Source organism: Curcuma longa, chromosome 4, assembly GCF_044706935.1.
Source record: "Curcuma longa cultivar G26 ecotype Majalengka, Jawa Barat chromosome 4, ITB_CL_G26_1.1, whole genome shotgun sequence".
Lineage (NCBI taxonomy): Eukaryota > Viridiplantae > Streptophyta > Magnoliopsida > Zingiberales > Zingiberaceae > Curcuma > Curcuma longa.
Window position 1 is genome coordinate 1467450 of NC_133864.1, and position 26979 is coordinate 1494428.

At 35.7% G+C, this 26979-nt stretch overlaps 3 protein-coding genes across 4 annotated transcripts in view; 2 read left to right on the forward strand and 1 right to left on the reverse strand.

Moving 5' to 3' along the window:
• Positions 1 to 543: 543 nt before the first annotated feature.
• LOC141827315 (ABSCISIC ACID-INSENSITIVE 5-like protein 2) lies at positions 544 to 12132 on the forward strand. Of its 2 annotated transcripts, none has more exons than XM_074714533.1 (4): positions 544 to 664; positions 8817 to 9810; positions 9949 to 10020; positions 11796 to 12132. In XM_074714533.1, the coding sequence occupies exons 2-4, from the start codon at positions 8953 to 8955 to the stop codon at positions 11874 to 11876; spliced, it is 1011 nt and encodes a 336-aa protein (XP_074570634.1). In that variant the 5' UTR covers positions 544 to 664; positions 8817 to 8952; the 3' UTR covers positions 11877 to 12132. The 2 variants fall into 2 exon arrangements, with proteins under 2 accessions (XP_074570634.1, XP_074570635.1); XM_074714534.1 differs by lacking the exon at positions 544 to 664 and adding an exon at positions 5479 to 5547.
• A 3714-nt stretch (positions 12133 to 15846) lies between these two features.
• Positions 15847 to 16972, reverse strand: LOC141826320 (gibberellin 2-beta-dioxygenase 6-like). The gene is made up of 2 exons (XM_074713562.1): positions 16187 to 16972; positions 15847 to 16086 (listed from the first exon to the last, which is right to left on the reverse strand). The coding sequence occupies exons 1-2, from the start codon at positions 16970 to 16972 to the stop codon at positions 15847 to 15849; spliced, it is 1026 nt and encodes a 341-aa protein (XP_074569663.1).
• Positions 16973 to 20176: 3204 nt separating this feature from the next.
• LOC141826323 (uncharacterized) overlaps positions 20177 to 26979 on the forward strand; it is a 15915-nt gene continuing 9112 nt past the window's right edge. Inside the window, exons 1-2 of the mRNA XM_074713565.1 lie at positions 20177 to 20213; positions 21507 to 21575. The gene's annotated coding sequence lies outside the window, so the exon portion shown is untranslated. The remainder of the gene's footprint in view (positions 20214 to 21506; positions 21576 to 26979) is intronic.

Sequence of the window (26979 nt, forward strand, 5' to 3'; positions counted from 1 at the left end):
CTTGTACATCTTGACCTCACTACATTGTAAAATATAAAAAATTATTTTTTCATATTTATAACTGAATGTATTCACAATCAATCAATATAATCTATTATCTACTTAGTCACAATAGTTTTTTAAATATGGTCTTAATTCTTATTACTCATAGAGTCTAATAAATATATTATATTTTTATATATTTTTATCCTTTATAATACAACAAAGTTTATTATTGTAGTCAGCTTTTTGGATATAAGAGCATCTCCAACGTAGCGTTAATAGCATGTTAATAACACATTTTTATTATCTCTCCACATGACGTGGAGGAGTGAATACATGAATGCGTTCAACGTTTTGAACGCGTTTATGTAGGAGTGGATCCCATATATATATTTTTAATTTTTTTAAGGTGTTATAATAGACCAAGCGTTGCAGATGCTCTAAGAGACTCAAAAGTGAATTTTGAGGGAAAAAAAAGAAAACGATTATTTAAATAATTCGAAGATAAAAAAATCATCAAATAAATAATTATGACGTGCTCCCGCTGCGGCGGCCCATGCCCCTCTGCCTGCCCTAACGACACGTCTACGTCTCGTCCTGTCTCCGGCGATCCGCCGCCTCCCGTCCGCCTCCTCTCGCTGACCATCCGTCTCCAGCACCGCCACCAGCACCTTCACCCGAGGTTTGGATCCTCTCTTCCTTCTTTCTGCTGCCCTTTCTTCCTCTCCCTAGGAGCTGCAGCCGGCAGTCGCCACTCTGCTTTTTCCCCCTTCCCTCGAATCTACCGCTCCCTATTTCTCTTCTTACTCCCTCTTCGGCTTCGTCACCTACCTGACTGCCTCACACTTTTTTTTTCTCTTCTTTAGCTAGCTACTACCTTCTATTTTGCACTATCAATCGCCTATTCTGCTAGAATTTTTTTTTTTCAAAATGATACAAAATTGGTTAGCCTCTGATAGATGTACATATAAGAAAGACGCTTACATATTATAGGTAGAGTACAAGTATTTTTCTTGTTTAACCAGACAACACATCGACGTTGATTGTGGAGTTCAAAATCAATCTTAACAATAAAGTTGTTTATTTCATTTATTCCAGCATACTTGCTAATCGTTAGATCTCTTTGTCTGTGAAAGAATGTCGGAGGCATTAAACTATACCATCATCAAAGACAATCCTTTTTGCCCCAATCATTCTATTAATTAGTAGTAACTCAGTGTATCCTGTGTTATGTTACATATTATGATGTTTAAATGACTTGAATAGGATTGCTCACATTTTTTGGATGAAGTGAATTTTTAGGCCGTTTCTTCTATTGTATGAAGCTCACTACGATATGATTATGAAGATTTACTATTATTTTGTTGGAAAAAATAGATTGTCCTGAACAGGTTTAGTGTCACTTTATTGATGTTTTACATGTTGAACATTTAAGATATAAATTATAAAATTTGAATAGTATGAATAAATCATCTAGTGCTTGAACGAGGAGAGATCCTTTGAGACTGGTATCACTCAACTATTGAAAGTTTGCGCTGCTAGGCATGTGAGTTTTAAAATTTTGTAACTGCTACATTGTCAGTATGTGATATCTATGTATTAATTTTGTGTTACTAATGTGAAATTATCAATTGCCATATTGATAATAAATCAGTATCAAGCATTTCTATATTCTGGGAATTATATGTAGGTACAAATTTTCCTTTATCAGTTAGATTCTCATGTTTTTTCTTTATAGTTAGCAAAATAATGCATATTATACCTTGGGCTTTCTCCTTGTTAAATAATGAACCTCAAATTTAAGAACTAGACACAATTTATGTTATAAAATTATTAATCTTTAAAAATTGTAATAATTTAACTTTCAAGGAAATATTATTCAATAACCTTAGAAAATATGTATATCATACAATGCATTGAAGAATCTGCACTTTGTGATGCCTTAAATGTTAGAATATCTACCTGAATGAAAGTGATTTATAAAGTAATTTCTACAGGTATGGAAATTGAAATTATAAGAGTTATATAATTAGTCTAATCTAATTATGGATTAATTAATCCTCAATGTCTATGTGAACATGGATTGTATTATCTTTTGATTGAACAATATAAAATATACGTTTTTTACTTGGTATTAGAGCCAAACACTTCTCTATCTCTACCACTGCTCCCTCTCTCCCTTTCCCCATCACCAAAACTGCACATGTATATCTTTCTCTACTCCCTTTTATAAGCCTCTCTCTCACTTTATTAATTTGCTTTACTTATGAGGTTTCTACGCTACAAACTATAACTTTCCTTGTCATCTTCCCATCTCTTATGACATATTCTTCTACCAATAACCTTAAATAATAGTGTTATTAAAACTAATATTTCTCATGTTGTGGGAAAATGTCATGGAGGTAGATGTGTTCATGATTGCAAATGTCATTTATACATGTTAGACCGAGTGACGAATTGAGTGACTAATATGGTAGAGGGGGTGAATACCACTTCTGTACAATGTTAGTGTTCTAAAAGAAATTGCAGTAGAAAAACAAAGAATACAAGAAATAAAATGCAAATCAGAGTGCATAGTGATTTAACATGGTTCAACAGCCACCAAGTATCTAGTCCATGACTTATAATTCGTCAGGTAGATAACTCCCAATAACACCTCTATATTTTCTCCTTGTCAGCAGTGCTAGAGGTATAGCCGTCAAGTTGGGTTAGGCCCGCCCCGCCAAGTAATTTAGGAGGGTTGGGTTGAAATTTTATCAACCTATTTTAAGATGGGTTGAGATGGGTTGGCCCGCCTTGGCCCGCGACCCACGTGGGTTGGCCCGCGGCGGGCTTGGGTTGGCCCGCGGGTTGAAAAAGTTCATTTATTTATTTTAAAATTTAAAATTAAAGTAGAAAACTTAATAAATTAATGGGTTTGATCTATTTAAATTACAATTTAAGCTTAAAAATTATAATTCAAACTTAAAACTTTCAACTTAATCAATTTAAATTATAATTCAAATTTAAAATTTTTGATATTTTTTTTTATTTTTTAACAGACCGATGGGTTGGCCCGCCTAACCCACGGCCCGCCTTGAGTTGGGTTGGGTTGGAGATTTCTCAACCCGCCAAGTTGGTGGGTTGGCCCGCCCCGCTCCGCCATATGATGGGCCCACCATGGGTTGACCTACCTCGCCATGGGTTGGCCCGTTTGACAGCTCTAGCCAGAGGTGAAGAAGCCTCTCACAATTCATTAGATAGGAATTACAATAAAGAGAAAGAAGGTTTGCCAAAGAGCTCAAAGAAAGACAAAATTTGGATGATGTTTGCACTTGAGAGATTATCAAATTTGCAACTCCTCGAGCTCCTTTCACTCAAATGCAAACGTATCCGTTATGTTGATGTGACAACCATCAATTGACTAATGATCATTCATTAGTTGATTGATGTGCAATATTTTATTTGAATCATGTTGTTGCTCCTTCCATCTTTAGTTTTGTTGAATTGGTCATTGCAGTACCAGTAACCTAATATTAATCATTTGATTGGTGTTGAGTTGACTGCTTCAGTTGATTAGAAAATATTTTGTTCTTAGTCAAAAAACCATCATTCGATTGTATAATCGACTGCTAGTTTGCCAAATAGTCTAAGTTGTCAGTCTACTAAAATTTATCCATCAATTGGCCATTAAGTGGTCCCTGATTACCACTTGACAGAAAATCCACAAACTGCGAACACTTAGGAAATTGAATTTCTCAACCACCACTCAAATGTTATTGATCAAACCATAAACTTCAAAACACTTAGGGTATGGTTTTCTTAGCCACTAATCGATTAGATCCTCAATACTAGTCGATTGTGTCTATGACTTTGACCATATTTACAGTCGAGTGTGTTTAAGTTGTCATCTACCCTCATCCCTTGTATATTAGTCACTTAACTCATTAGTTTCAAGCCTTGAGGTTTTCCATCAAGCTACTTGTCCTTCGAATGCATCGAGCCCTCGGTTCCTTCTCATACTATCTTTCATGCCTTTGCTTACGTAGTTCACTTCATTGGCTCTATCGTGCCTTGATTCTCCTTGCCTTGTAATTTCTCAAATGACAGTTGCATCATTAATAGATCTCTATGAACCTCATCATGTGGTCCCTCGGATGTCTGTGCCATCCTTCTCCGATCTCAATGGACCTCAAGCCATCAACTACCTTGATTATGCTAGTTCCACTTCTTCACATGGTAGATCTTGCATAACTTAACACACATATTAGATGTAGCAATATTTGACTTAAACCTTTTATACAATTCATTAAAACACTTAATTGCATCAATGTAGAAGGGGATGAAAGTTCCAACAATCTCCTTTTTTTTTTTATCATTGACAACACATTTAAGTTAGGGGTATAAAGACAACATATAGGAAAGTTTTTTAAAAAAAAAATATGATAACTCCCTCTTCACCTAAGCTCCCTTGAGTTAGGATTTTTTTTAATGTACTATTTGGAGAATTAAGGTCTTATATTTTTCTTCCTTTTCCATTCATCAAAAGAATATACGAAAAACAATCTAAAATATTCATTACACAATTAAAATTCCAATTTAACCCTAAACCATGAATTTGAAAACAACTTTAGATTGCTATTTATAAAGTATCATCGACTGAAAGGCATTATTCAGTCGACAATATTTCAGTCAATTGAGGCACAGAAGGTCTTTTGTTGCAGATTTCGAAAAATGCATAGAAAATTATAAATTTTAAAAGAAAATTAAATTTTGTAAAAAGATCATGTTTATGTATATCTATAAGATTTTCATGGAAGTACATGTTAAAAAAAAATTTAATACAAATATAGAAATGCTCAAAACTATCAATTTTATATTAAATTTCAAAGGCATGTTTTAAATGAATGATATGATTGCGACCGTAACCAAAAATTTCAAACTTAAGAAATGCTTTTTCACACAATCATCATAATCTAGCCATATCAATTAAGTCTAATTTGGTTGACCCTAAAAAAAGGTTTTCTAATGATTAATTAGTGATTTTGGTACCCAAAACAAGTTGAGTTCAATCATCTTAACTAAGTACTCTCTAGGTACCTATTTTCTTGTTGTAGTCTTAGCCATAGCCTTCCCTTAGCCTTAGCCTTAGCCTGACCTCTAGTTATAAGGTAGTAATGTGATTTTTCCTTTAACTCCTTGTAGCCTAAACCGGTTTTGCTGAAATATACTTTTTAGTTATTGATTATCATGTTTAAGGAATGTGAACTAATGGTAAATTTTTCTAATGCTACTTTTAAATAGTCAATTTCCCTTTTCAACCAATTATTGTCTCATTTTAATTCTTAAATCCTTATATCATGCAATTTATCATAAGGAACAATAAGGCTTACTTTTTCTCCAAACATAGCAATTTTCTTTTTCAAGATTTCCTTTTTCTTTTCATTTCTTGAGTGACCTATTCAAGGAATTTACTAAATTAACTTAGCTTCGTAGGTGGAAGAATTTACGTCACTGTGTCAATTGAATCTTAATGGTTTGCTTTCCCTTGATTTGATGCTTCATTGCCTTCTTTGGATGAGGAAGGTACGCTATCGTCGAATGCCATGAATGCTTTGTTTGCTGTATAGGTGGCTCCTTCTTTGTCTTCGGATGAGGATGGGCTGTTATAAATTACTGGAAGCACTGAGCATGTTGTGCTATTGACTTCATCATCTTCTGATGAAGACCTTGATTCATTCCATGTGGCCGTCAAATTTCTTTTAGGGTGTTTCTTCTTTGGCCTCTCTGATGTGGTTGCCTCGTTTTTTCCTTCTTTTTCCCCCTCCACTCATCTTCCTCCTTATGGCCGTTGTAGCAATAAACTATTTTCCTGCCCTCTTCCTTTGCTCCAAGTACTCCTTTATGTTGTTCTCGGTCAATTTCATTTTATGTTTGAATTTTTACTCTTTACCTTATCGTACATGCTTTGTCGTCGTTGCCCTCCACAATGAACTCCTCAGAATCTGAGGATGCTGCTCTCTCATTTTTCTCTTTTTCTTTACCTACCAATGCTAGGTTTCAATGAATGTATGCTTGTTCCTTTTTAGCATTGGGTCCCTGGAAGTATTTAATTTAAATTCTAAAAATAACTCGTCTAAAATATTACATTCATCTCTTGAGCGATGTAATAGTTCTTTGCCATCGAGCTTCAATATTGCGTTTTCTGTAGGGCATTTAGTGTGATTCAGATGAGGTCGCTATTCGATATTTACTCGCCAATACTTGTCAAATCATGAACAATTTGTTTATATCTTATGTATATATTGAAAATTTATCCCTTCAGCATGGTTAACGAACTAAGTTTTGCTTGTAGCTCCCTGCAAGCTTCACCTTTGATGATCTTTCATGTATGGCTATGACCTTGCTCCATAGCTCTTTGGCGGTCTTGTATTTTCCAATTTTGTTTATCTCCTACTCAGATAATGCTTGTTCCAATGCCAAGTTCACATTCATGTTAGTCACCACCTCATTCTGTTACTTTGTCAACCTAGAAAGAGATAGCAAATTATTATTTTCATCAATACGAAAATCATACTCTACTTTTATGGATATCTCTATATTGATGTTGACTATGAAGGAGAGAGCCATTTTCTTTTCCATGAGTTGAACCCTCCAGCCTTGGAATAAATCTGTCTTCGGCCATTGCTTCATTTGTCGTTACTCCTTTGAAGGCGACGAGGCTATGATATCACATGTTGGATCGAGTGATCGATGTGGTAGAGGGTGAATATCACTTTCCTGCGATGTTAGAATTCTGAAAAAAGAACGCAAGAAATAAAATGCAAACTAGAGTGCACTGCAATTTGATCTGGTTCAACAGCCTCAGGCTCATTCTCAATTTCGTAGCCTCTCAAGCCCTGTTTATTGCCGCCTTCTCGAATTCAAACTTATCTTACTGTTATGCTGATGTGACATTCATAAGTTGATTGATCTGTCATATTTTATCCTAGTCCTGTCATTGCTCCTTTCATCTTCAGTTGCATTTGAATCAGTCACTATAACATCAATCAAATGATTGGTATTAAGTCAAATGCTTAGTTGACTAGAAAAGATTATGTTCTCAGCCAAATAGACTCTCAGTTAGACTCATAATTGATTGGTAGTTAGTCTAAGTTATTAGTAGACTAAAACTGAAGTTGACTGCTACATCCATAATATGATCAACTACCAATCAATTATCCAAATCATAAACTTTGAAAACTTGGGTATTGAATTTCTCGACCACCAATTGATTACTCTATAGGCATCAGTCAATTGGTCAAACCACAAGCCACAAAATACTTGGGGTGTAGCTTTCTCAACCACCAGTCGACTAAATTCCCAACACTAGTCGACCCAAATTTTGACACATCTATAGTCGAGGTCGCCTAAGTTGTCATCTACTCTCATCCTTTATATATAAGTCACTTCACTCACATTGCTTGTTGAGTTTTTCTAAACCTTGAGTTTTTTTCCCATCAAGCTATTTGCCTCTTGGATGCACTGAGCCCTTGCCTCCTCATGCTATCCTTCACGCCTTCGCTTACATAGTTCACCTCTTTGGCTTTACCATATTTGATGCTCCTTATCTTGTTGTCCCTTGGATGTTGTTGTCATTCATCTTCATAAACCTTGTTCTATGGTCCCTTATGATAGGACTCTCATCCCTTTCTGCATTATAAGTAGCAAAAGGATTTTGATAAGATTCACAAAGGGTTTAAGTTAGATTTGTGGTTTGTCTAATGTGTGTGTTAAGTTACATAGAATCTATGATGTATACAGGTTGACTTGACATGGCTAAGGTCATGATGGCTCAAGGGCTATGAGATTGGAGAAAGATAGTGTATTGAAGGGATCGCTGAACGAGGAATATTGGAGTGTGGTAAGTCGAGAAGGTGAACTACACGAAAGATGGCATAGGAAGGAGCCGAGGGCTCATTGCATCCAAAGAACATGAGAAGACTTCAAAGTTTGGATAAATCCATGTGAGATGCGAGTGGAGTGAACTATATACAAGGGATGAAGGGTAGACAACAATTTCAGTGGGCTCGACCTTAGAATTGGTTAAAGTCAAGGGACTCAATCAGTTGGTGTTGGGATCTAGTTGACTTCCCTTGTGATTAAGGGGTTTATAATTTGACCCAGTCGACCAATAAGTGATTATCAGTCAACTCGTGGTCCAATACCCATTCTAGTTGGAGTAGTCGACTGATGGGTAAGGATCAATTGATTGATGGTTCAAACTTTGTTAAAGTGAAGTTTTCAGGGATTAAAATCTTGAGGACTAACATCTATCTTGTCCATATGGATCAGTTAATTTACAAATCTATTAATATTTTACATAACTAAAACTAGAAAGGACAAGGAGCTTTGTTTTGATCCATCACTATATGATGTTTAGAACTACAGCAGTAGGAAGGTTGAATATGGTAAATATCAGTTATGAGTTTATTATTACTAAATGTAACACTTATACATGTTTGGCTATCTATTTGTACTCTATATTACAAAGAACAAAGTTGCTTTTTAACCTAAATTGTATATTTGATTTGATAATTGTTCAGAATTGGATTCAAGTTTGGATTTAAACTCGGTTTTATAGGTCTTAAGTTTGTCTTGTATTGACAACATAAAAGTTTTTTATCTCCTAGTATTGGCAATATACCATATGGTCAAAACTTGTTAATTTTTCCCTTATCAGCTGGTTCAATTTTCATTTCATGGGTGTAATGATATGTGTTGTCTATGTCGACTAGCAAAGCTCATTACTTATTTAGAAAACTTTAACAGATTTCTACTACCATGACCTTTGTTGTCTTCTTGTGATTTACTAGGAGAGACTTGCCAAAAGAAGATATATTTACAAGAGCATGCAAAATTCTTTGTGGATTCTAGAGCTTCTTGAAGAATTCTAATTTGGGGACTTGAGCTTGAGGATGTGGGACTGATGATATTTTGTACAGAAGGTGGATGGGAATATTGACTATGGCATTGAAGGATGAAGGTAGTAGTGGGGATCGGCAATCTTCCCAGATTCAGAGTTTGTCGAGGCAAGGGTCACTTTATAATATGACCCTCAATGAAGTTCAGAACCACTTAGGGGAGCCCCTTCATAGCATGAACCTAGATGAACTACTGAAGAGCGTTTTTGCAGTAGAGACTAATCAGTTAAATGGTGTGGACCATGAAAATCCCATGGATCAACATGCCTCTAGCTCTGGTATCCACCGTCAGGGAAGCATTACCATGTCACAAGAGTTGTGTAAAAAGACAGTGGATGAAGTTTGGCAGGACATTCAAATTGGGCCAAACAAAGGTGATGAGGTAAAGAAATCAGGTCATGAGAAGAGGCAAACAACACTTGGTGAGATGACACTGGAGGATTTTCTTTTGAAGGCTGGGGTGGTTACTGAGAGCATTATGAAAGAGGGTAATGATTTTATTGGAAATTTGGATCATGTAGAAAATCCTGATCTAACATCCAGGACACAGGGTTTTACACATGGAACTAGTTGGTTACAACAGTTTAATCAGATCCCAGCTATGAATAAGCAAATGCAGGGACAGCAAAGCTTGCTGGGAGCTTATATGCCTGTCCGTCCACTTCCACAGCCAATAGGTGCTGGTTCTGCACCTATGTTTGATGCTGTTTTCCCTGAGGGTCAGATGAATATATCATCACCAACAATAGGTGGATATTCTGATTCTCAGACACCTGGAAGAAAACGCAGAACTTCAGAGGACATAGTAGACAGATTGTCTGAGAGGAGACAGAAAAGGATGATCAAGAATCGTGAGTCTGCTGCACGATCAAGAGCTAGGAAACAGGTTTTTTAACAGCACAATAATAATTATGACCATGCACTTGTTTTTAAACCAACAGTCCTTTTGCTATTTTATGAGTTCTGGGAGGCTATTTCTTTCATATGAAAGGTGCATTCTAACCTTTAATTTATTATATATTAGGCATACACCAATGAATTAGAAAACAAGGTTTCTCGCTTGGAAGAAGAGAATGAGAGGCTGAAGAAACAGAAGGTAGACTATTGACATCTCTATGATTATTTTATCTGAGTGAATTTCCTTTCTGCAATCATTCTGTTTATCCTATATCTGCCTGTGAATCCAGGCATGCCCACATTGAATATTATTTTTTATTCATATTCATGTTACTGATGTACTTTATTTGGACGATTCTTTGTAGAATGCTTTAAATAAAAATCGAGCATTGTTTTAGAATTTTTCTGTTATTCCACTGAATAAAATTGAGGCGGTTGCAAAACTACCAGATCCCATGAAATCACTTCTCTCTCAATTTCTGTTTTTTCATGTTATTTTGAAGATTTATTTTTTTCATGTTAACCACAAAACTTCTGCAAAGTTCTGAAATGCTACAGCTTTACGACAACATGCCTAAAGGTATTATCATAAAGTTTAACATATCATTGGCATTAAGACATTATTTTAAGATTATTCTATCAGTGTTAAGAACGTTCTTAAAAGCATGCAAAAACATTGTAGATATTTCTGTGAAAAATGGCACTTACAAATTAGATTTACATGGCCAGTTTTTTTCTTTGTTACTTGACAAGCAAAACTGACGTTGTCACTTGTTTTCATACTTCAGATTATGTAAAACCTATTCATATTTGTGGATTTTGTGCTTGAAAAACCATATTTTCGGTTCAAAATTTTTTCTTTAGATATTTCCTGTTTATAATCTTACATATTTGATTCTACTGTCTAAAAATTCTAATATTGGTTGGAGCAGAAGTACATTTATTATTTACTTTTGTCCAATTATCCACTAATAGAAACCAAGAGCTCAGTCTTGATTTACCTTTTCTTTAACTCTTGTTTCAATTGCACCAACTGGTGCAGGTGAGTTTTTAATGTCTTATTAACACACAGGTCTTACATTTACAACCAACATTGGAACTCCATTTGATTCTCTAGCAGACACTCATGCATTAGTATTTGCTTACATGTTTCTAGGTTAGCCTTTGTTTTGCTGCCTGTTTAAATTCAATGGAATGTCACCATAAAATATAGCTCAAGTATATTATTCACAATTGAAATTCATTTTATTTAGCGTTGATGGTATGGTAAGATGGATTATTTGGTTTGACTTGCATTGTGGCTTGCATTTATAAGATGTTAGGTTTTTGCTTATGTTCATAAGATCCACCATATGGCAGTTAATTCAGGTTCCAGTAGGTGGATATTAATGTTAAGCATTATCAGTAGTCAAATAAAGAAATAAAAGTCCCAAATGATGAGGTGGACATAATACCTTAATGCATTTTTAGTTATGAAAATCTTGCATTTATTAACCTATTGGTCGAATCTTCTTCAGTTAATCGTATTAATAAAATATTAATTCAGCAAACTTTCTGTTATGCATGTAGTTGCATCGAAATGTCAAACAGGCTACCTGTTCTTCCATTATCAAAGTGATACATGAGCTGGTTATGCTAGTCGTCTTATTGTTGATGCATGTAAAATTCTTGTTTAAGAAAGCAAATACATATTACGTATCATCCATAATCTCATGAACAAGACGTGAAACTTTTATTTAGCATGATGATCAACTTCATGAGTTTCATGCATTTCACACGTGCACCCTTCTTATTCTCTACACTATTTATGCATCTGCCATTTCTTTTTGGCTGTGATAGATAGACTTCAATTAGTGGGAAACATTCTCTTCTTGGATTCAACTTGTCATGGCCGTGTTCTTTTGCAATTTGATTGCAGGTCAATCAACTGACACTTAAATCTTCTCTGACTTCCATTTCCTCCAAATGTTGCAGGAGTTGGACCAGATTCTTATGGATTTACCAGTACCCGAACCAAGGTATCAACTTCGACGGACAAGCTCTGCGCCTCTCTAATAATTCCAAATATATATCCTTAGTAGCTCTGGGTGTTGTAATCAATCTTTCAATGGAGACATAATAGTTAGTCAACTTTAAGTTATGGAGAGCAACAACAGGCATGAATACTAGTTGTTGCTGCCCCTTTCTGAGCCCCGGTTCTGGGGAATCAATATTGTAACAGTTGCTTTGTAAATTGGATGAGTTAAGGGGGATGTATGTCCAAATACACAACACTCAAAAATGTATCAGAGGTAAATGGCATTAGAAAGTAGATGGTTAGCTACAAATGATTTACTAGCTAGTTGGAAGGAAGTTCTTTTGCAATTGGTGCTCTTAAATTGCGTGTCTGCAACATGAAATGATTGCCCACTAACAACCATGCTTGTTGATTTGACGACGTTGTTGTTCCAAGAAAAGATAATAGGATAAAAATTGAAAGGGTATTTTTAAATTAAATAGAATATTTTTTTAAAAGTATTTTATTAAATATTTTATTTTGAGAATACTCTTGATGTTATACAATTATGATTAAATAACATGTAGTAATACTTTAGATTGTTATAACTATAACATGTATTATAATTATATAGTAGTTATTTAGGTAGTTGTTATATCTATTTTATAGTGATTTTAATAAAGTTTAAATAATTTTGATTAATCTAGTTTGGACACAAAGTTAAAATCATACATATCTTTGCTGAATTGATTTAGGAAATTAGGAGTCCAAGTATGAGTTCTAAAGTTCAACCTGACTAATTCAGTTGGATTGAATTATTATTAGGTCCTTAAGAATCAAATACATTATTTGATCAGATCTAATAGGGGTCATGATCCAGGAGATCTAAAATTTTGCATGTTAAATAGAATTGCATATTTTAATTTTTTTTATTTTTGTACTCCTTTCTTACCAAAGGGAGTTAAGCGCTTTACAAAAATGAAAATCGGTAACACGAATACTGACTTCGAAATAATGAACAGAAAAGTGAAGCACAATTATACCAACAGAATGTATAGATGTTGATGTAGCTCCTTGGCATGATGATAACATCCGGATGATCTTTCTTTATGCAGACGGTCGTCGTTAGGTCGCAGATTGATGCTTCAAGAGCTCTCCCTCGAGACTTTTTTATTGAGTGATCCAGACGCCTGAAAGTCTTTCCAAGCGCCTCTACGTTGTCCGTCGATCCACTATCGGCGTTGCTGACTTGACACTTTCAGACGCCTATATCCCTTTCCAGGCACTTCTATGTTGACATGGAGGTTCCAGATCAACCTTGACTCCGCAATGTTTTATTCAGACAGGGGCGCCTAGAACCTATCCAACCGTCTGGAAGCTGAGGTGTCCCAACCACTGAGACTTTGTCATCTCACCGCTTCGCTGGCCCCGTTCCGCTAACGTCCAATCACCTAGAACTAATCCAGGCACTTGGACCGTCCGATAGCTTGAATCCAGATAAAGGCACTCGGAACACAAGGTTCCAGTTCCTCCTTTCATGCATTATAAGTTAGTGCAAAACACAATAATAACAGGAAAGAAATAGTTTTTCAAATTGTTTTGATCTTGATTTCAGATTTCTAGTGAAATCCTAAATCAAACCGACGCCTACTGTTCTTCTTATCCAGAACGCTTCCTCAACCACTCCACTCGAGAGAATTTATTTTGTGCCAACCAAGTCCTCCAAACTTGTTGGACTTTTGCTTAGCCTCGATCCTCGGCCTCCAAGATTTTCACCGCTAGATATCCAGTTCTCCAGACTTGCCTAGTCTTCCACCTGGTGCAGTTGATTAGCCAAGTCTTTCTGCCTAGTCTTCCTGATCAAAATTTCCTTGCCTAGTCCTCCAAACCAAATCTTCCCATTTAATCTTGCAGATTAGGTTTGCCCAGCCTCCAACTAGGACTTCCACTGCCTAGTCGCAACTAAGATTTTCCTATGTCTAGACGCAACTAGAGTTTTCCTATGTTACCTGCACACTTAGTTCAGCTCATCAGTAAACGTCATACACTTAACTTAAACCTTTTGTCATTATCAAAATTAGGTTCGATCATCTGGTGCTTCCCGCACTAACAATAACTGCTTGATAATTTAGCAAAGGGTGAGATAGAACTAGGAACGTTAACTTGACCAATTAATTTTTAACTTAACTAATTAATTCAATATCGCTTGCTTTTTAAAAACTTATTTCCTTTGTTTTTCAAATCAAAATGCAACGGAATAGAACCAAGAAGCAAGTGATAGTTATTTTTACTTGATTCATAATCCCTTAAAATTACTATTTCCCAAAAAGACACATCTATATATTTTCCTTTTTAAAATTTCTGGAAGCAGATAAACTTCTTACAAACAGAGATCATAGTAAATCTTTACTGTGTCTCTTAGAAATAAAATGCAATACAAAGAAAATTAAAATAATGGTTACCAAAAATTCGAAGTTCGATAAAGTGAAAAGACCTTTGAGCAACTTCAAGCGCCAAGAAACAGATCTTGAGAGCTAGAGCTTGAATGTGAAGTAGTATATATAAGAGGTGAACTCTCATTTTGTAATAAGTCCCGACCACTAGGACTTTATCATCTCACTGCTTCATTGGCCTCGTTCCGCTGATATCCAATCACCTAGAACCAATCCAGGCGCTTGGACCGTCCGATCACTTGGATCTAGATAAAGGTGCCCGTAACATAAGATTCCAGTCTCTCCTTTCATGCATTACAAGTTAGTGCAAAACATAATAATAACAAGAAAGAAATAGTTTTTCAAACTGTTTTGGTCTTGACTTCAGATTTTCAATGAAATCCTAGGTCAGACTGATGCCTACTGTTCTCCTTACTAAAAACGCGTTCTCAACTACTCCACTCGGGAGAATTTATTTTGTGTCAATCAAGTCCTCTAGACTTGTTGGACTTTTGCTTAGCCTCGATCCTCGGTCTCCAGGATTTCCATCACTAGACATCCAGTCCTCCAAACCTGCCTAGTCTTCCACCTGGTGCACTTGATCCGCCAAGTCTTCCTGCCTAGTCTTCCTGACCAAAACTCCTTGCCCAGTCCTCCAAATTAGGTCTTCCCACTTAATCCTGCAGATTAGGTCTGCCCAACCTCCAACTAGAAGTTCCACTACCTAGTCGCAACTAAGCCTTTCCTGTGCCTAGCCGCAACTAGGGTTTTTTTGTACTACCTGCACACTTAGTTCAGCTCATCAGTAAACGTCACACACTTAACTTAAACATTTTGTCATTACCAAAACTTAGGTTCGACCATTTGGTGCTCCTTATATTAACAATAATTGCATGATAATTTAGCAAAGGGTGAGATAGAAATAGAAACACTAACTTGACCAATTAATTTTTAACTTAACTAATTAATTCAATATCACTTGCTTTTTAAAAACTTATTTCCTTTGTTTTTCAAATCAAAACGCACCGGAATAGAACCAAACACAAGAAACAAGTGACAGTTATTTTTACTTGGTCCCAATTTCTTAAAATTGTTATTTCCCCAAAAGGCATATCTATATCTTCCCCTTCCTAAAATTTTCAGAAATAGAGAAACTTCTTATAAATAGAGAGATCATAGTAAACTTTTATTGTATCTCTTAGAAAACAAAATGCAATACAAAGAAAATTAAAACAATGGTTACCAAAACTTCTGAGCTTGATAAAGTGAAAAGAACTTTGAGCAACTTCAAGCGCCAAGAAACAGATCTTGAGAGAATGTGAATGAGTTGAACTGCTTGTTACTGTGATAGTATATTCTAATAGAATAGTTTAGAGAATTTTAGATAGATTTTAATAGCTATTAAATTGAACATGTATTGAAATAATCTTAACCATTGAATTGATTAGGAGATGGAAGTAGTATATATAAGAGGTGAACTCCCATTTTGTAATAAGTCAAGATTCGAAGAGAAGTACAAATTTTGTTTTTATCCCGTAAAAGTATGATTCCTCCTCATTGCAACAGTCTTTCACACCTGAAATGTAATCCACAGAAATCATTTGAGACGACGAAATCTGGGAAGCCCAACTTTTTGTCCTGTTATCATCACATCCTCTTCCACTTGTCTCCTGAATTCTCCAAAGGTGAACTTTCTGTAGACGGAGGAGGGCTCCTTGCAGCTTCCAATAGCAGACTCACGAGAGGGACAGAGGAAGTAAGCTATGGAATATCGATCCATTTTCGCGTTGGCCATGACTTTGTGCTCCACACTCCTGTAAACATCGTTGCTCCATGCCTGCACACATGCAGTACGTACGTGTATAATTAACTCATTAATTATACAGTTGTTTGACGATCGATCGATCGATCCTTACTTGAATTCTTCGTACAGTTACCTGGAAAAGGTCTCCGATGTTGACAATAAGTGCGTCTGGAATCGGCTTCACGGCGACCCAGAACTTGGAGTCCTTGAGCAGCTGCAGCCCGCCGACGTGGTCTTGGAACAAGAGCGTGAGGAAGTCGCTGTCGGTATGGGGCGTCAAGCCGAAGACGTCGGCCGAGAGGGGGCACGCCGGGTAATGATTCAGACGGAGGAAGCACGTCGTCTTGTTGCAGCCCTCGGGAAATCCCTGCCCGCTATGCCCCTGCAACCTCTCTGCTAAAACTCCAGCTAATCTGCTCGCTAACTCCGACATTTCTCCGGCGAGCTCCTCCGCCACCGCCACCGCCCTAGCAACGCCAAACATACCCGACTTAAAATCCTCTGAGATCCTTGCTAGAGGGAAGTGGAAGGCTTCGGACCAAGAGAACTGGCGAGGAGCGGCGGCGGTAGGATTCCCCCACCTGTACGAGTCATTCAGGAGCTTCTTCTCGAATGGAAGGTCGAACAGCTTGATCTGCTCGCTCCGCATTTCCCGGAGCAACTCGCTACTGATCCCGTGGTTCAGCGCTTGGAAGAAGCCCCACTCCGCGGAGGCTTCCGCGATGGCCTCCATGCACGCCCGCCTTTCTTCCTCCTCTAAGCTCCTCAGCCCTCGTAAATCTACCACTGGCAGCTCGCACTGTGCTACGTAGCAAAGCTCTTGGTCCTGCTCCTGCTGCATATCGAGACCGTGCGGCATGGACGACTTGTGACACACCTCACTGTAGCTATCAGCCAAGGGCGGATCGCAGAGTCTCATGATTAATGCCCGGATCGAAAGGCGTGCGGGCTTCTAGTTAATTATACTGCTCAGCGCAGGCCAGCCAAGTCCAGAGCTTCGACATTTGGCACAATTCGACGACAGCATTTCTTCGGTGGGAAATTAAATTTATGATTTTAAAGGACGGCAGAGCTTTTGCTTAGAACCCTAACTAGAAATGAACTAGATAGAAAGATTATATACACAACGCATATCTGTTATATATGTCAAAGCAGTGCAGTTGTTTCTTTACGGTGACGGACGAAGGAAGAATAAGCCTCCTCTGTGAAGCCCAGATTTCCACGAGTTGATGTCAGCTTTCACTAGTTAGAGTAAATTATATATTTTCCGGGCAGCAGACGGCAACAGCATGCGTACGTGCGCATATCGCGGAAAGAAAATTAAAGCTAGCTAACGTGTTATATATCATAATGGAGGAGACGGCAGATGGGTGCGGTGCAACGACTTACATACATGTCTATGGCAATCTGACAATGACACTTGGTCATTTAATTTACTGATCAAGTATTTGTTTTAGGGTATCGTCGTCCTCAGTAGGGATTCCCTATCTTGTCAAGACACATTAATCAATTAATCTACAATAAAAAGTGTGTTATGATCCAGTCCGTAAAAACCAATCTAAGATCGAAATACATCTGACAGAAAATTGACTTGATCTTATATCCAACTCACTCCGACTTGACTACTTACTCACCCACTCGGGAGCTTGACTCCCAGCTCGACCACGCTCGGCCCGACTCTTAGCTCGACCTCTCTCTGCCCCGAACCCTAGCTCGACCGATTACAACCATGGCCCCCCGAGTATAGTATCAAGGTACCAAGAGCGAGAACCCTAGCTCTCGACTCGTTGAAAACACGACCAAGCTCGGACTCCACTCAGCCGTGCTCGATCCCTGCTTAGCCCCTATCGATTCCTCTTCCTGTTTTTATCAGTCAATCAAATCACCGTCAAGAAGTTATGAGTAATTATGTGACATGATAATTTGCTCCTTGTTATCGCAGTATGGTGCTGAATGATGCGACTTCATACTATTATAACAATGATAAGACATGTTCCACACTTTGATGGGACATATCTTTTGATAAAATCTCGCCACGTGGATATTCTTCTTAATTAGCGACAAGATAGGCCAGTATAACTCTCTCACTCTTTCGCCTATAATTTCCTTTCTTTGCACATACAGGTATACGTACGCTAAGCTCACATCCTCAAACACGCTTCTTCATCCAAATTTCTTCTTCTTCGTCGTCCAGTAACTGACTTGAACGTCGGAGGGGTCGAGCCAGGGTAACTTTGGCCTTCTTTCTCACCATTGTGGTGTTTGCAGGGTTCTGGAGATCACCGTCTTCTTCCTCCTCTTCGCACGGTCAACTTTGATGTTAGTGACCGATGACGCGTCCATAGAGCGATCTCAACAACATAAAGTGAAATACTCACAGCTAAAGCACCGATTTTTTTTTTACCCAGCAGGTTTCTAAAAGCTAAATAATTAAGAGGGTTAGTAATTATTTCAATATTAAATGGTAAAACACAGATTCCTAATATATTGAATAACTTTAATGGTTAAAAATATAACTTTTCATCCATATTAATACCACAGATTTTTAAATGCATTTTAATCCATATTAAGCATAAACTTTAATGCTCAAATTATTATTATTAAATGGTAAAACATAGATTCCTAATATATTAAATAACTTTAATGGTAAAAAATACCACATGTTACAAATGAGGGTGAGGTTGCATACACTCTATAAATTAGGATTGCAATATATTCATTCACTCACTTTAGGCTGAAATAAAAAAATGACTCCTCTGTTTAATCTTATCCGAAAGGTTAACCCTTTGAAAATGCAATGGGCGTTGAAACTCCGATTCGTTCGTTGTTACGATCTACCTCATATGAAAACAATAGAGATTTTAGCTTGGAGTGTGTCTTTCATGATAAAGAGGTTGTATATTTTTTTTACGTATATATATATGATTACTGTTAGAAAATATAAATTAAATATTTACTATTTCTATATATTTGTAGGACAGTAGGGTAAAATCATCCATGGAACAATAAAACGCCCGATCATAGAGAGAGTGAAACTCATTCTCAAAGAAGAACAATAAAACGCCCGATCATAGAGAGAGTGAAACTCATTCTCAAAGAAGGTCATGTATTTGCCATAAAAAATATCATTGTTGCAGAGAATCGAATGAAATATAAGACAACAACAAATAAATACAAGATTAATTTTATTGTAAAAACTCATGTATGTGAAATTTTTGATGATACATTTCCATCGATGATATATGAATTCAAGTCTTTTAGTGAATTGAAAGAAGACAGATTCTGTTGATGAGAACATACTTTTTTGGTAGGTTAATTTATTTTTTTTATTTCATGATTAATTGATTGAACATTTTATCTTATAGCTTAATTTTTTTTCTCAAGATGTCATTGGCAAAATGGTTGCACGAGACTCTCCTCAAAGTAAAGAATTTGGTAGTCGTCTTACAAAGCTTCTTGATTGTGTCTTAGAAGATTCGAAGTAAGTATTGTTTTATTTTTCTTTTAATTTGTGGAGAGACTTTGTCAATGACATCATGATATCTCACGTCTATTATTTTAATATTTTTTAATAGTCAGTTATTTTACTATTTTTAGGAACAATAAGCTATCATGTACCTTGTGGGGAGACTTTGTCAATGACATCATGACATACTTGGAAAAAGTAGATGAAGAACTGAATTGTGATCATTCTACAAATGTGTCGAGCAAAAAAATTTAATTCATTACGATGAATTTATTTTTCAACATTTGAAAGAAAATCGATAATAGAATATAACTAATCTTATAACATGTAATTATAATTTTAGTTACGCGATTTCAAATTGTCTGTATAAGTTTCTTTGAGTGATGGAATTGCTTCTAACATTGTGTTATTTAAAGTGTGGTAGTAAATATCCTGATTCCAACTGAAAATTTAAACAATTAAATTTATTTTGTTTGTTCAGTTTTTGTTGGTCATTCTTCCTCTGCTTACTGTTTGCATTTTTGGTTACATGAAAATTTCATTTGCAAATCCAGATGTTCTTTCCCCTTCTTTTATTATTTATCTTATTCTATCTTGTATTTACTTACTGGAGGTTTTTTTAATTGATTTCCTTGATTGGGGGTGTGGAAGATATCATCCACGGGATGTTGTTCGTGCTGCCAATATACTTTTGGTGAGGAAAAAAGTTTTCCTTGTCAAGTTTGTTCTCCACTACTGGGCTGTGTTCTCTTTAAACTTGGTTTTACAAAATGGAGATCAAATAGATGGCATACTTCATCCAATGAGAACTCTAGTATATATATCGCTTAGCCGCCCTTGGTCTTAATACATTATTGGCTATATTCCCCAAGGATCAAATTCATTCTCTTATCTGTGACTTAACAGTTCTTATATCGGAGCACAGAAGTTTTCTGTTGCATGTTCATTAACTGTTAAAGACTTGAGTTCTGGTGGACCACGACTTCCTAGTCTTCTTTCTTCCTTTATATATTTTCTTAAAAGGGGCAAAATCTTGAGTTTTGGTGGGCCAGGACTACCCATTTTCTTCCTTGTTGTTTATATATTTTCTTAACAAGTTGTTTTCATTATTTATGCCCAACTGCATGGAACTTTTGGTGGGCCAGGACTACCCGTTTTCTTCCTTCTTGTTGTTTATATATTTTCTTAACAAGTTGTTTTCATTATTTATGCCCAATTGCATGGAAATAAATGATTTTTGTTGGTGCTAGAATCATCAATTCGTTGAATTCTCACCACTCTTGGTGCTTCACTTTGTCATTCAGCTCTAGGTCTTTGTTGGCTTCTATAATCTGTAATTTGTTTGGAAGGATGCAGAAGAATGTAAAATTTTTTTTTTTACAGAAGTTGTTTATAAAACTAACATAGTAATGTAGCATGACTACTTTCTATATTTTCAACTAAACTTCAGGTTCCTGACAGAATGTTACTTAGCCAATACAATAGAACTAGTATTTCAATCTCTAAGCTTCAGCCAATTCGTAATATGTCATGGAATTGACTTAACTAGTGATAAATTGATTTAGTTATCTCCATTAATTTTGTAATTACCAGTGCTGATCTTACCAATAATCTAATTTATTTAGATCATAGGCGACTCAAATAGGAAACTGAAGCTTAAACTGGCTAAAAGCTTTTGTTAGCAAGTTACTTAACATTCACATCAGCCAATACGATAGAACTAGTCTTTCAATCTCTAAGCCTCAGCTTGAGAAATGTTGATTTAGGTATCTCCAATAAATTTGTAGTCAGCAGTGTTGATCCATTTAGGTTACAGATGACAGAAATAGGAAACTGAAGCTTAAATTGGTGTATTCAGATTACTGTTTGCTCACCCCATTTGGAACATAGCGAGTACTTGACAGGGTCATAATTGTGCTCCTTTGACATTTCCATAACTTCATTTGTGATTTATGTTTTACTCTAACCTTTATTGTTTTCATTTTAGGATGGTGCTGTTCTTGGTACGAACTTTCAACCTTATGAATCTCATATTCCATATCTTTTACATTTTTTGGTAAGTGATTATTGTGGTTTAATTTTCTAAATGACAATCAACTATGCAATAATTTTCTAGAAGTATTGTCCCTGAACAGATTATTTTTGTAATTTGTGGTCTATAACTTGATGGATCTAGATACCTTGATTCTGTGACGGTTCAACTTGGAAACTATTGTCTTCTATCTCTACGATAACGTTGTGAATAAAATAGGCATTGGAAATTGAATTAATAGGACAATGATTTGTTTCTCTTTCTACTTTGACTTTGTTATTTCAACTTCTACTATTTTTTAGCAAACTTAGTGTATTTTGCATGTCTTATTCGAACAGTGCAAAGTCCATAAATGAGGCCCATCTTATTTTTTTCATGTCAAACAACAATTCAATTTTTTATTGAGGATATTTTTCCTCTTGTTATGGGATTGCCCAAGCTTGTTTAACCATTTTTTTCTTTTAAAAAGATTATGTTTTATTGTAATTTGATTAAACTTGTTGAATCATTGAATTGGCAACCATGCAAATTTAATGACAAATTTGAATTTAGAAGTCCTTGTGATGCGGAAGTCTGCAGAGCGAACTTCCGAAGGCTATAACTTTTGACTCGTGTGTCAGAACGAGGTTCTGTTTTTTCATATGCAGAGCTCTTTCAGAGATCTACAATCTTTACTGGGTGGAATCCGTAACCACTCACTCAGGCCCATTAGACATTGTTTAGTGCCTTTTAGGAGGCTTCAAATATTTTATTTATTATTTTTAGTAATTTTGATGTTTAGGTTTAAGAGTATTTTTGTCTTTTGCAAATTAGGGTTTGGAGTCTATTTAAGTATTTGTTTAATGGTTTTGAGAGAGTTTTGTTGATTAATAATATTTCTGCCGTCTTCTTCTTCGGGAAGCGACGAGTTCCTTTTCTTAATTTTTGGTATTCTTCGGTAGAATCAACAGGTTTAGAAGGTTGTTTCTAGTATTTGTGCGCAAATTAATGGAATTCAATAGTTTCCGCTACGTTACCTTGTATGTATAGACATATTATGAAGTTAAAGCAATGAAAAAGGTAATATACACTTAACAGAGTATAGTTAAATTTTCAATTATTTTATATATTTTCAACTATATTGTTGTAGGATCGCATTAAATGTTTTACGAGCTAATTTATTGAAATTATTTAGAAAATTTAAAGCAAACCAAAGTAGCACAGCGAAAATGAATTAACACTAACTTAGTACAAATTCGATTTAGTAAAACAAGTTTATAAGTAGGATGATGTAGACATGCAAAAGCCTAGATTGATATTGATCATGCAAGATTTATTCTCAACCAAATAGAACATGCAAGATTTGAACAGAAATTTGATACGCACAATAATAAAGATATGATTCTTATTTCTAATTTCTTCTATCTAGAAAGATTCTGGAGGTGAAAAAACCTTACAGAAAAAAATCTAAAAATAAGCATAAGCAAATAATGATATGACAACAATTAAATAAATACAATGTTACGCTAGTGTTGCCATTTAGAAGAAGCACGATGTTGCAATGTGTCATTGAAGTAGCGTCTGAACTGTATAGTGAGTATCAGCATGAATAGAGTAGTAGTAAGTTAAAAAGTTGATCTGAAAGCTTTCCCTTAAGGCTTCTTTTATAGGCCTTCTTGAGATGTTGATGTGTCACTCTCTGGTCGACTAGACCATCTCCGATCGCCTGGGAGGTTGTTGATGTGGCTGCGACGTTTATCCAGTAGTAAATGTTATCAACGGTCTCCAATCTACTGGACTCCTTCTAGTAACTTGAAGCCTGGTCAATTTCCATCTTTGATTGATTTTTCTTGATTGCAGGATCTGATCACTACTGGTCGCCTAGAAGAATTTATGGTCACTTAGAAGATTCGGTCGCCCACGCTTCTCTCTAGTCGCTTGATAAGCCTTGATTTCAATGGTCGAAGGTTATCTCCAGCCAATCGCCCGGATTTCCCTTCAGTCACCTGGAACTGTTGAACTCGCTTCCCTGCATTTGATACGTGTAATCAGTATGATATAAGATTTAACTTTACTCGCGTGAACCTTAGCTAGATGTTCAACTCCAAACTGACCCATCTTGTGTGATTTGCCAAACAACAGTTTCTAGCTGCCTCCACTTGGACTTGAACTTGCCAAGACTTCAGCTCCCTGCCGACTCTGCTTGGACTTGAACTTGCCAAGACTTCAACTCTGTCGATTCTGCTTGGACTTGTTCTGTTTAGTTCCCAACTAGGACTTTTCTGCTTGATTCCCAACCAAGTGTTAACTATTTGTTTGGTTTCCAATTAGAACTTGTATTTGCTTAGCTTCACTAGGACTTAGCTAGTTGTCTAGTTGCTAACCAAGACTTCGCTTTGTCAAGTAATTTGCTTTACTTAATATAAAACCATTAGTTTACAACCAACTTAACTTTACACTTAGTCATACATTAAAATTTCTCGGTTCACTGTGGTGCTCCCAGCTTCAACAATTGTAAAATGTAAAAACACCGGGATTGTGTGCCTTAGCCATTGATCTCATGGATTTGCATGCCTGAATTGACACTTGTAAGAGGGATAAAAGAGTGTTGGTTTCGATGCATGGTGCCGGTAATAGATTTTGAAGGAGGAAGAAGATGAAGCATAGGAAGGAACATTGTTTGTGCTGACATGGTTTTAAATCTTGTACTATGTTGGGCGAAACTGCTGAAACAGTCGAAATATATCATTCAACCCTCCCTCCTTCACTTCATCTCTTTCCTCTTTCAATCTTTAATTGTCATCGATACCATACATCGGAGTGTCGACATGATATTGAATTAATATTGTTCTAGTTAAAGACTGAAACGATATGACTTAAGATTTTGAACTATAATGCCTAGTAGTATCGAGTTTTAGTAATTTACCGAAATGATATATTTCTACCATTTCACTCAACACGATATTTTACGATTATAATGAATGGCTGACACTCTCCTCTATTTCAATTATCCTATTTGTATTTTATATGATATATCTCTTTCAATCTCTTCATTCTTTTGAAAAAATGATCTTAAATATTTAAAGCTTTCAGTTACAAACAACTCATCATATCCTATTTTAACAATTATTTCCTTACATATAATATTGCTAAACTTAAATTTTATATATTTTATCTTTATTCTACTAAGCTTAAAATTTTTCACTTCCAACGTTTCCCGTCAAGATTTGAGATTGGCAAGGTATGATAATTAATCAAATTCCGCCCATGGAGAATTAAACTTTGCCATGGCTGGTTCTAAGTTAGGATAAAGGAGGAGGGTTATAAAATATAGGTAAATATTATCTATGGATCCATCTATGGTTTAAAATTTCATGTCGTACTAGGTGGCACGGGTGAAACATTTTGTTTCGGTCGTTGACCGATATAGCGCAGAGATCAGCACACCCAACGGAATCGTTGCCCCAGAGGGTTGCGCGACCCCCTTAGCCATTGCCGCACGACCCCCTCGTCCGTGCCTGCGCGACCTTGGTGCCGACACCGGAGGGGTCACGTGATCCTCATGGCCCGCGAGAGGGGTCGCATGAGTTGGCTAGGTTATGTGCCAACATCATCGCAAGGTTAATTTTTAATTAAAATTTAATTTAATAATTTCAATTAACTCTCAGTTATAGTCGAGACAATCTAAATAGACATTATTAAACCTTAATATAATTATCACATTAATTTAATATATATTATTTATTTTAATTATAAAAGTATTTAATAAAATTTATTTATTTATCATACTTATTTTTTTTTAATTTTTCATATTTTAAATATTTAAGTTAAAATTTTATTTGTATTAATATATTTTATATTAAAAAATATCGAAATCATATTGGTACGGTACGATACGGTATTGAAACTATATCGTTTTGATCATAGATCGAAACTCCGATACAGTTTGAAATTTTAAACCATGGATCCATCAACAACTCCACTTAGTGAGATAATAAAGACTTAGTTGTTGTTCTAGTATAAAAAAGACTGACATGAAGGTTCTTGAAGGAGATGGCAAAGCCTTCATGATGCATGCACACTAGAAGACATTCTCCAATAGAATCTCAACGGGGTCAAATAGATGGAAAGGATTTGTTAAGAAATTAGATCATTAGGTTGATCAATGTACCCATAAACGACTTTAAATGAACATTTACTAATTGATGGATTATATAGTTGATAAATGATTTTAGAAATTGGCAAAATAAAGTTTCAGTTCCTAGTTTTTTAACCAATAAGACACCTAGGCAAGTTTCCTAATCTAGTACTAGTAACCTCAGTTTGTGGAAGTGTGTACTTCAATCAGCGACATCTGTAGTTTACATGCCTCTTCTGGCAATCCTACAAGATAGGGAAGAAAATGTTGGAGAATTACATTTAACCTAAAGTTTAATTGATGATTAAATGCTTGATACAATAGTAGAGTGTCAATTTTGTAAAAGCCTTATAACTCAGTTATTTAGATTAAGAAATATGAATACTTAGATTTTTAGAAAACATAAAATTATTAACTCAGTTAGGGATAAGGGGCTCTTTAAGAGGCCAATAGTATATAGCCTCTTAAGAATTGGTCTAAATTTTACCAATTTGTACAAATTGGGTAAAATGTAGACTAATTTTCAAGGGACTAGGATATTGTAGGATCTAAAAAAGAGACCTCCTTATCCCTCTTTGCTTTCATTGAAGTTTTATAAAGTAATTAGTTTTTGTACAATTCCTTTTCTCTTTTGAGATGGCTCATATTCCATGGTCTAGTTTGAACTTCTGGTTAAGAATCTTATAATTTTTATTTTTCTATTTCTAGAGAGCTTACTACATGTTGTATCTAGTCTTAGATGACCAGGTTATTTAAGGGGTTGTAAAAGAAATTCCTTTGTTATAAACAATTTATTTGATCATTATTAATGTTTGCTTTTCTTGATTTGCTCCTCTTTCCTCGTGAAATGTCGATTAATGCATAAAAACATGTGAGATTCACTGACTTTAGACACATGAATTTGTTCCATCCCATGCGTGCTACATAAGTGGATTATTAAAGCATAACCACATTTTATTTAGTCTGCTCTGTACGTTATTGATTTTCTATTGATGCATCATTATCTCTTGAGGATATGCCATCATCATCTCCCATTTTGGTTTTACAAACACTAAACCCACAATTGAGGCATCCATTTTTGAACTTCCTTGTGTTACATGAGGGAATATTAGATCTCAACCACATTCCCAATATTAAGTTTGCTCTTCACATCATTGTTTTTTGTTCCTACATTATTATTTCTTGAAGATACACAATCATCTCCTATTTTGGTTTTGTATTAACCAAACCCCACAACCTTGTTTGTAGATTCAATCTATATCTTATTCCTAAATTATTCCCCCACTACTAAATAACAATAATAACAATAAT

Bases quoted from the DNA above. Each gene is read 5' to 3' on its own strand.
- LOC141826320 (XM_074713562.1), bottom strand. From the start codon at position 16,972: ATGAGACTCTGCGATCCGCCCTTGGCTGATAGCTACAGTGAGGTGTGT. The intron at 16,087-16,186 runs GTAACTGTACGA...GCATGTGTGCAG, and splicing joins ACATCGGAGACCTTTTCCAG to GCATGGAGCAACGATGTTTA.
- LOC141827315 (XM_074714533.1), top strand. From the start codon at position 8,953: ATGGGAATATTGACTATGGCATTGAAGGATGAAGGTAGTAGTGGGGAT. The intron at 9,811-9,948 runs GTTTTTTAACAG...ATTATATATTAG, and splicing joins GATCAAGAGCTAGGAAACAG to GCATACACCAATGAATTAGA. The intron at 10,021-11,795 runs GTAGACTATTGA...CAAATGTTGCAG, and splicing joins AGAGGCTGAAGAAACAGAAG to GAGTTGGACCAGATTCTTAT.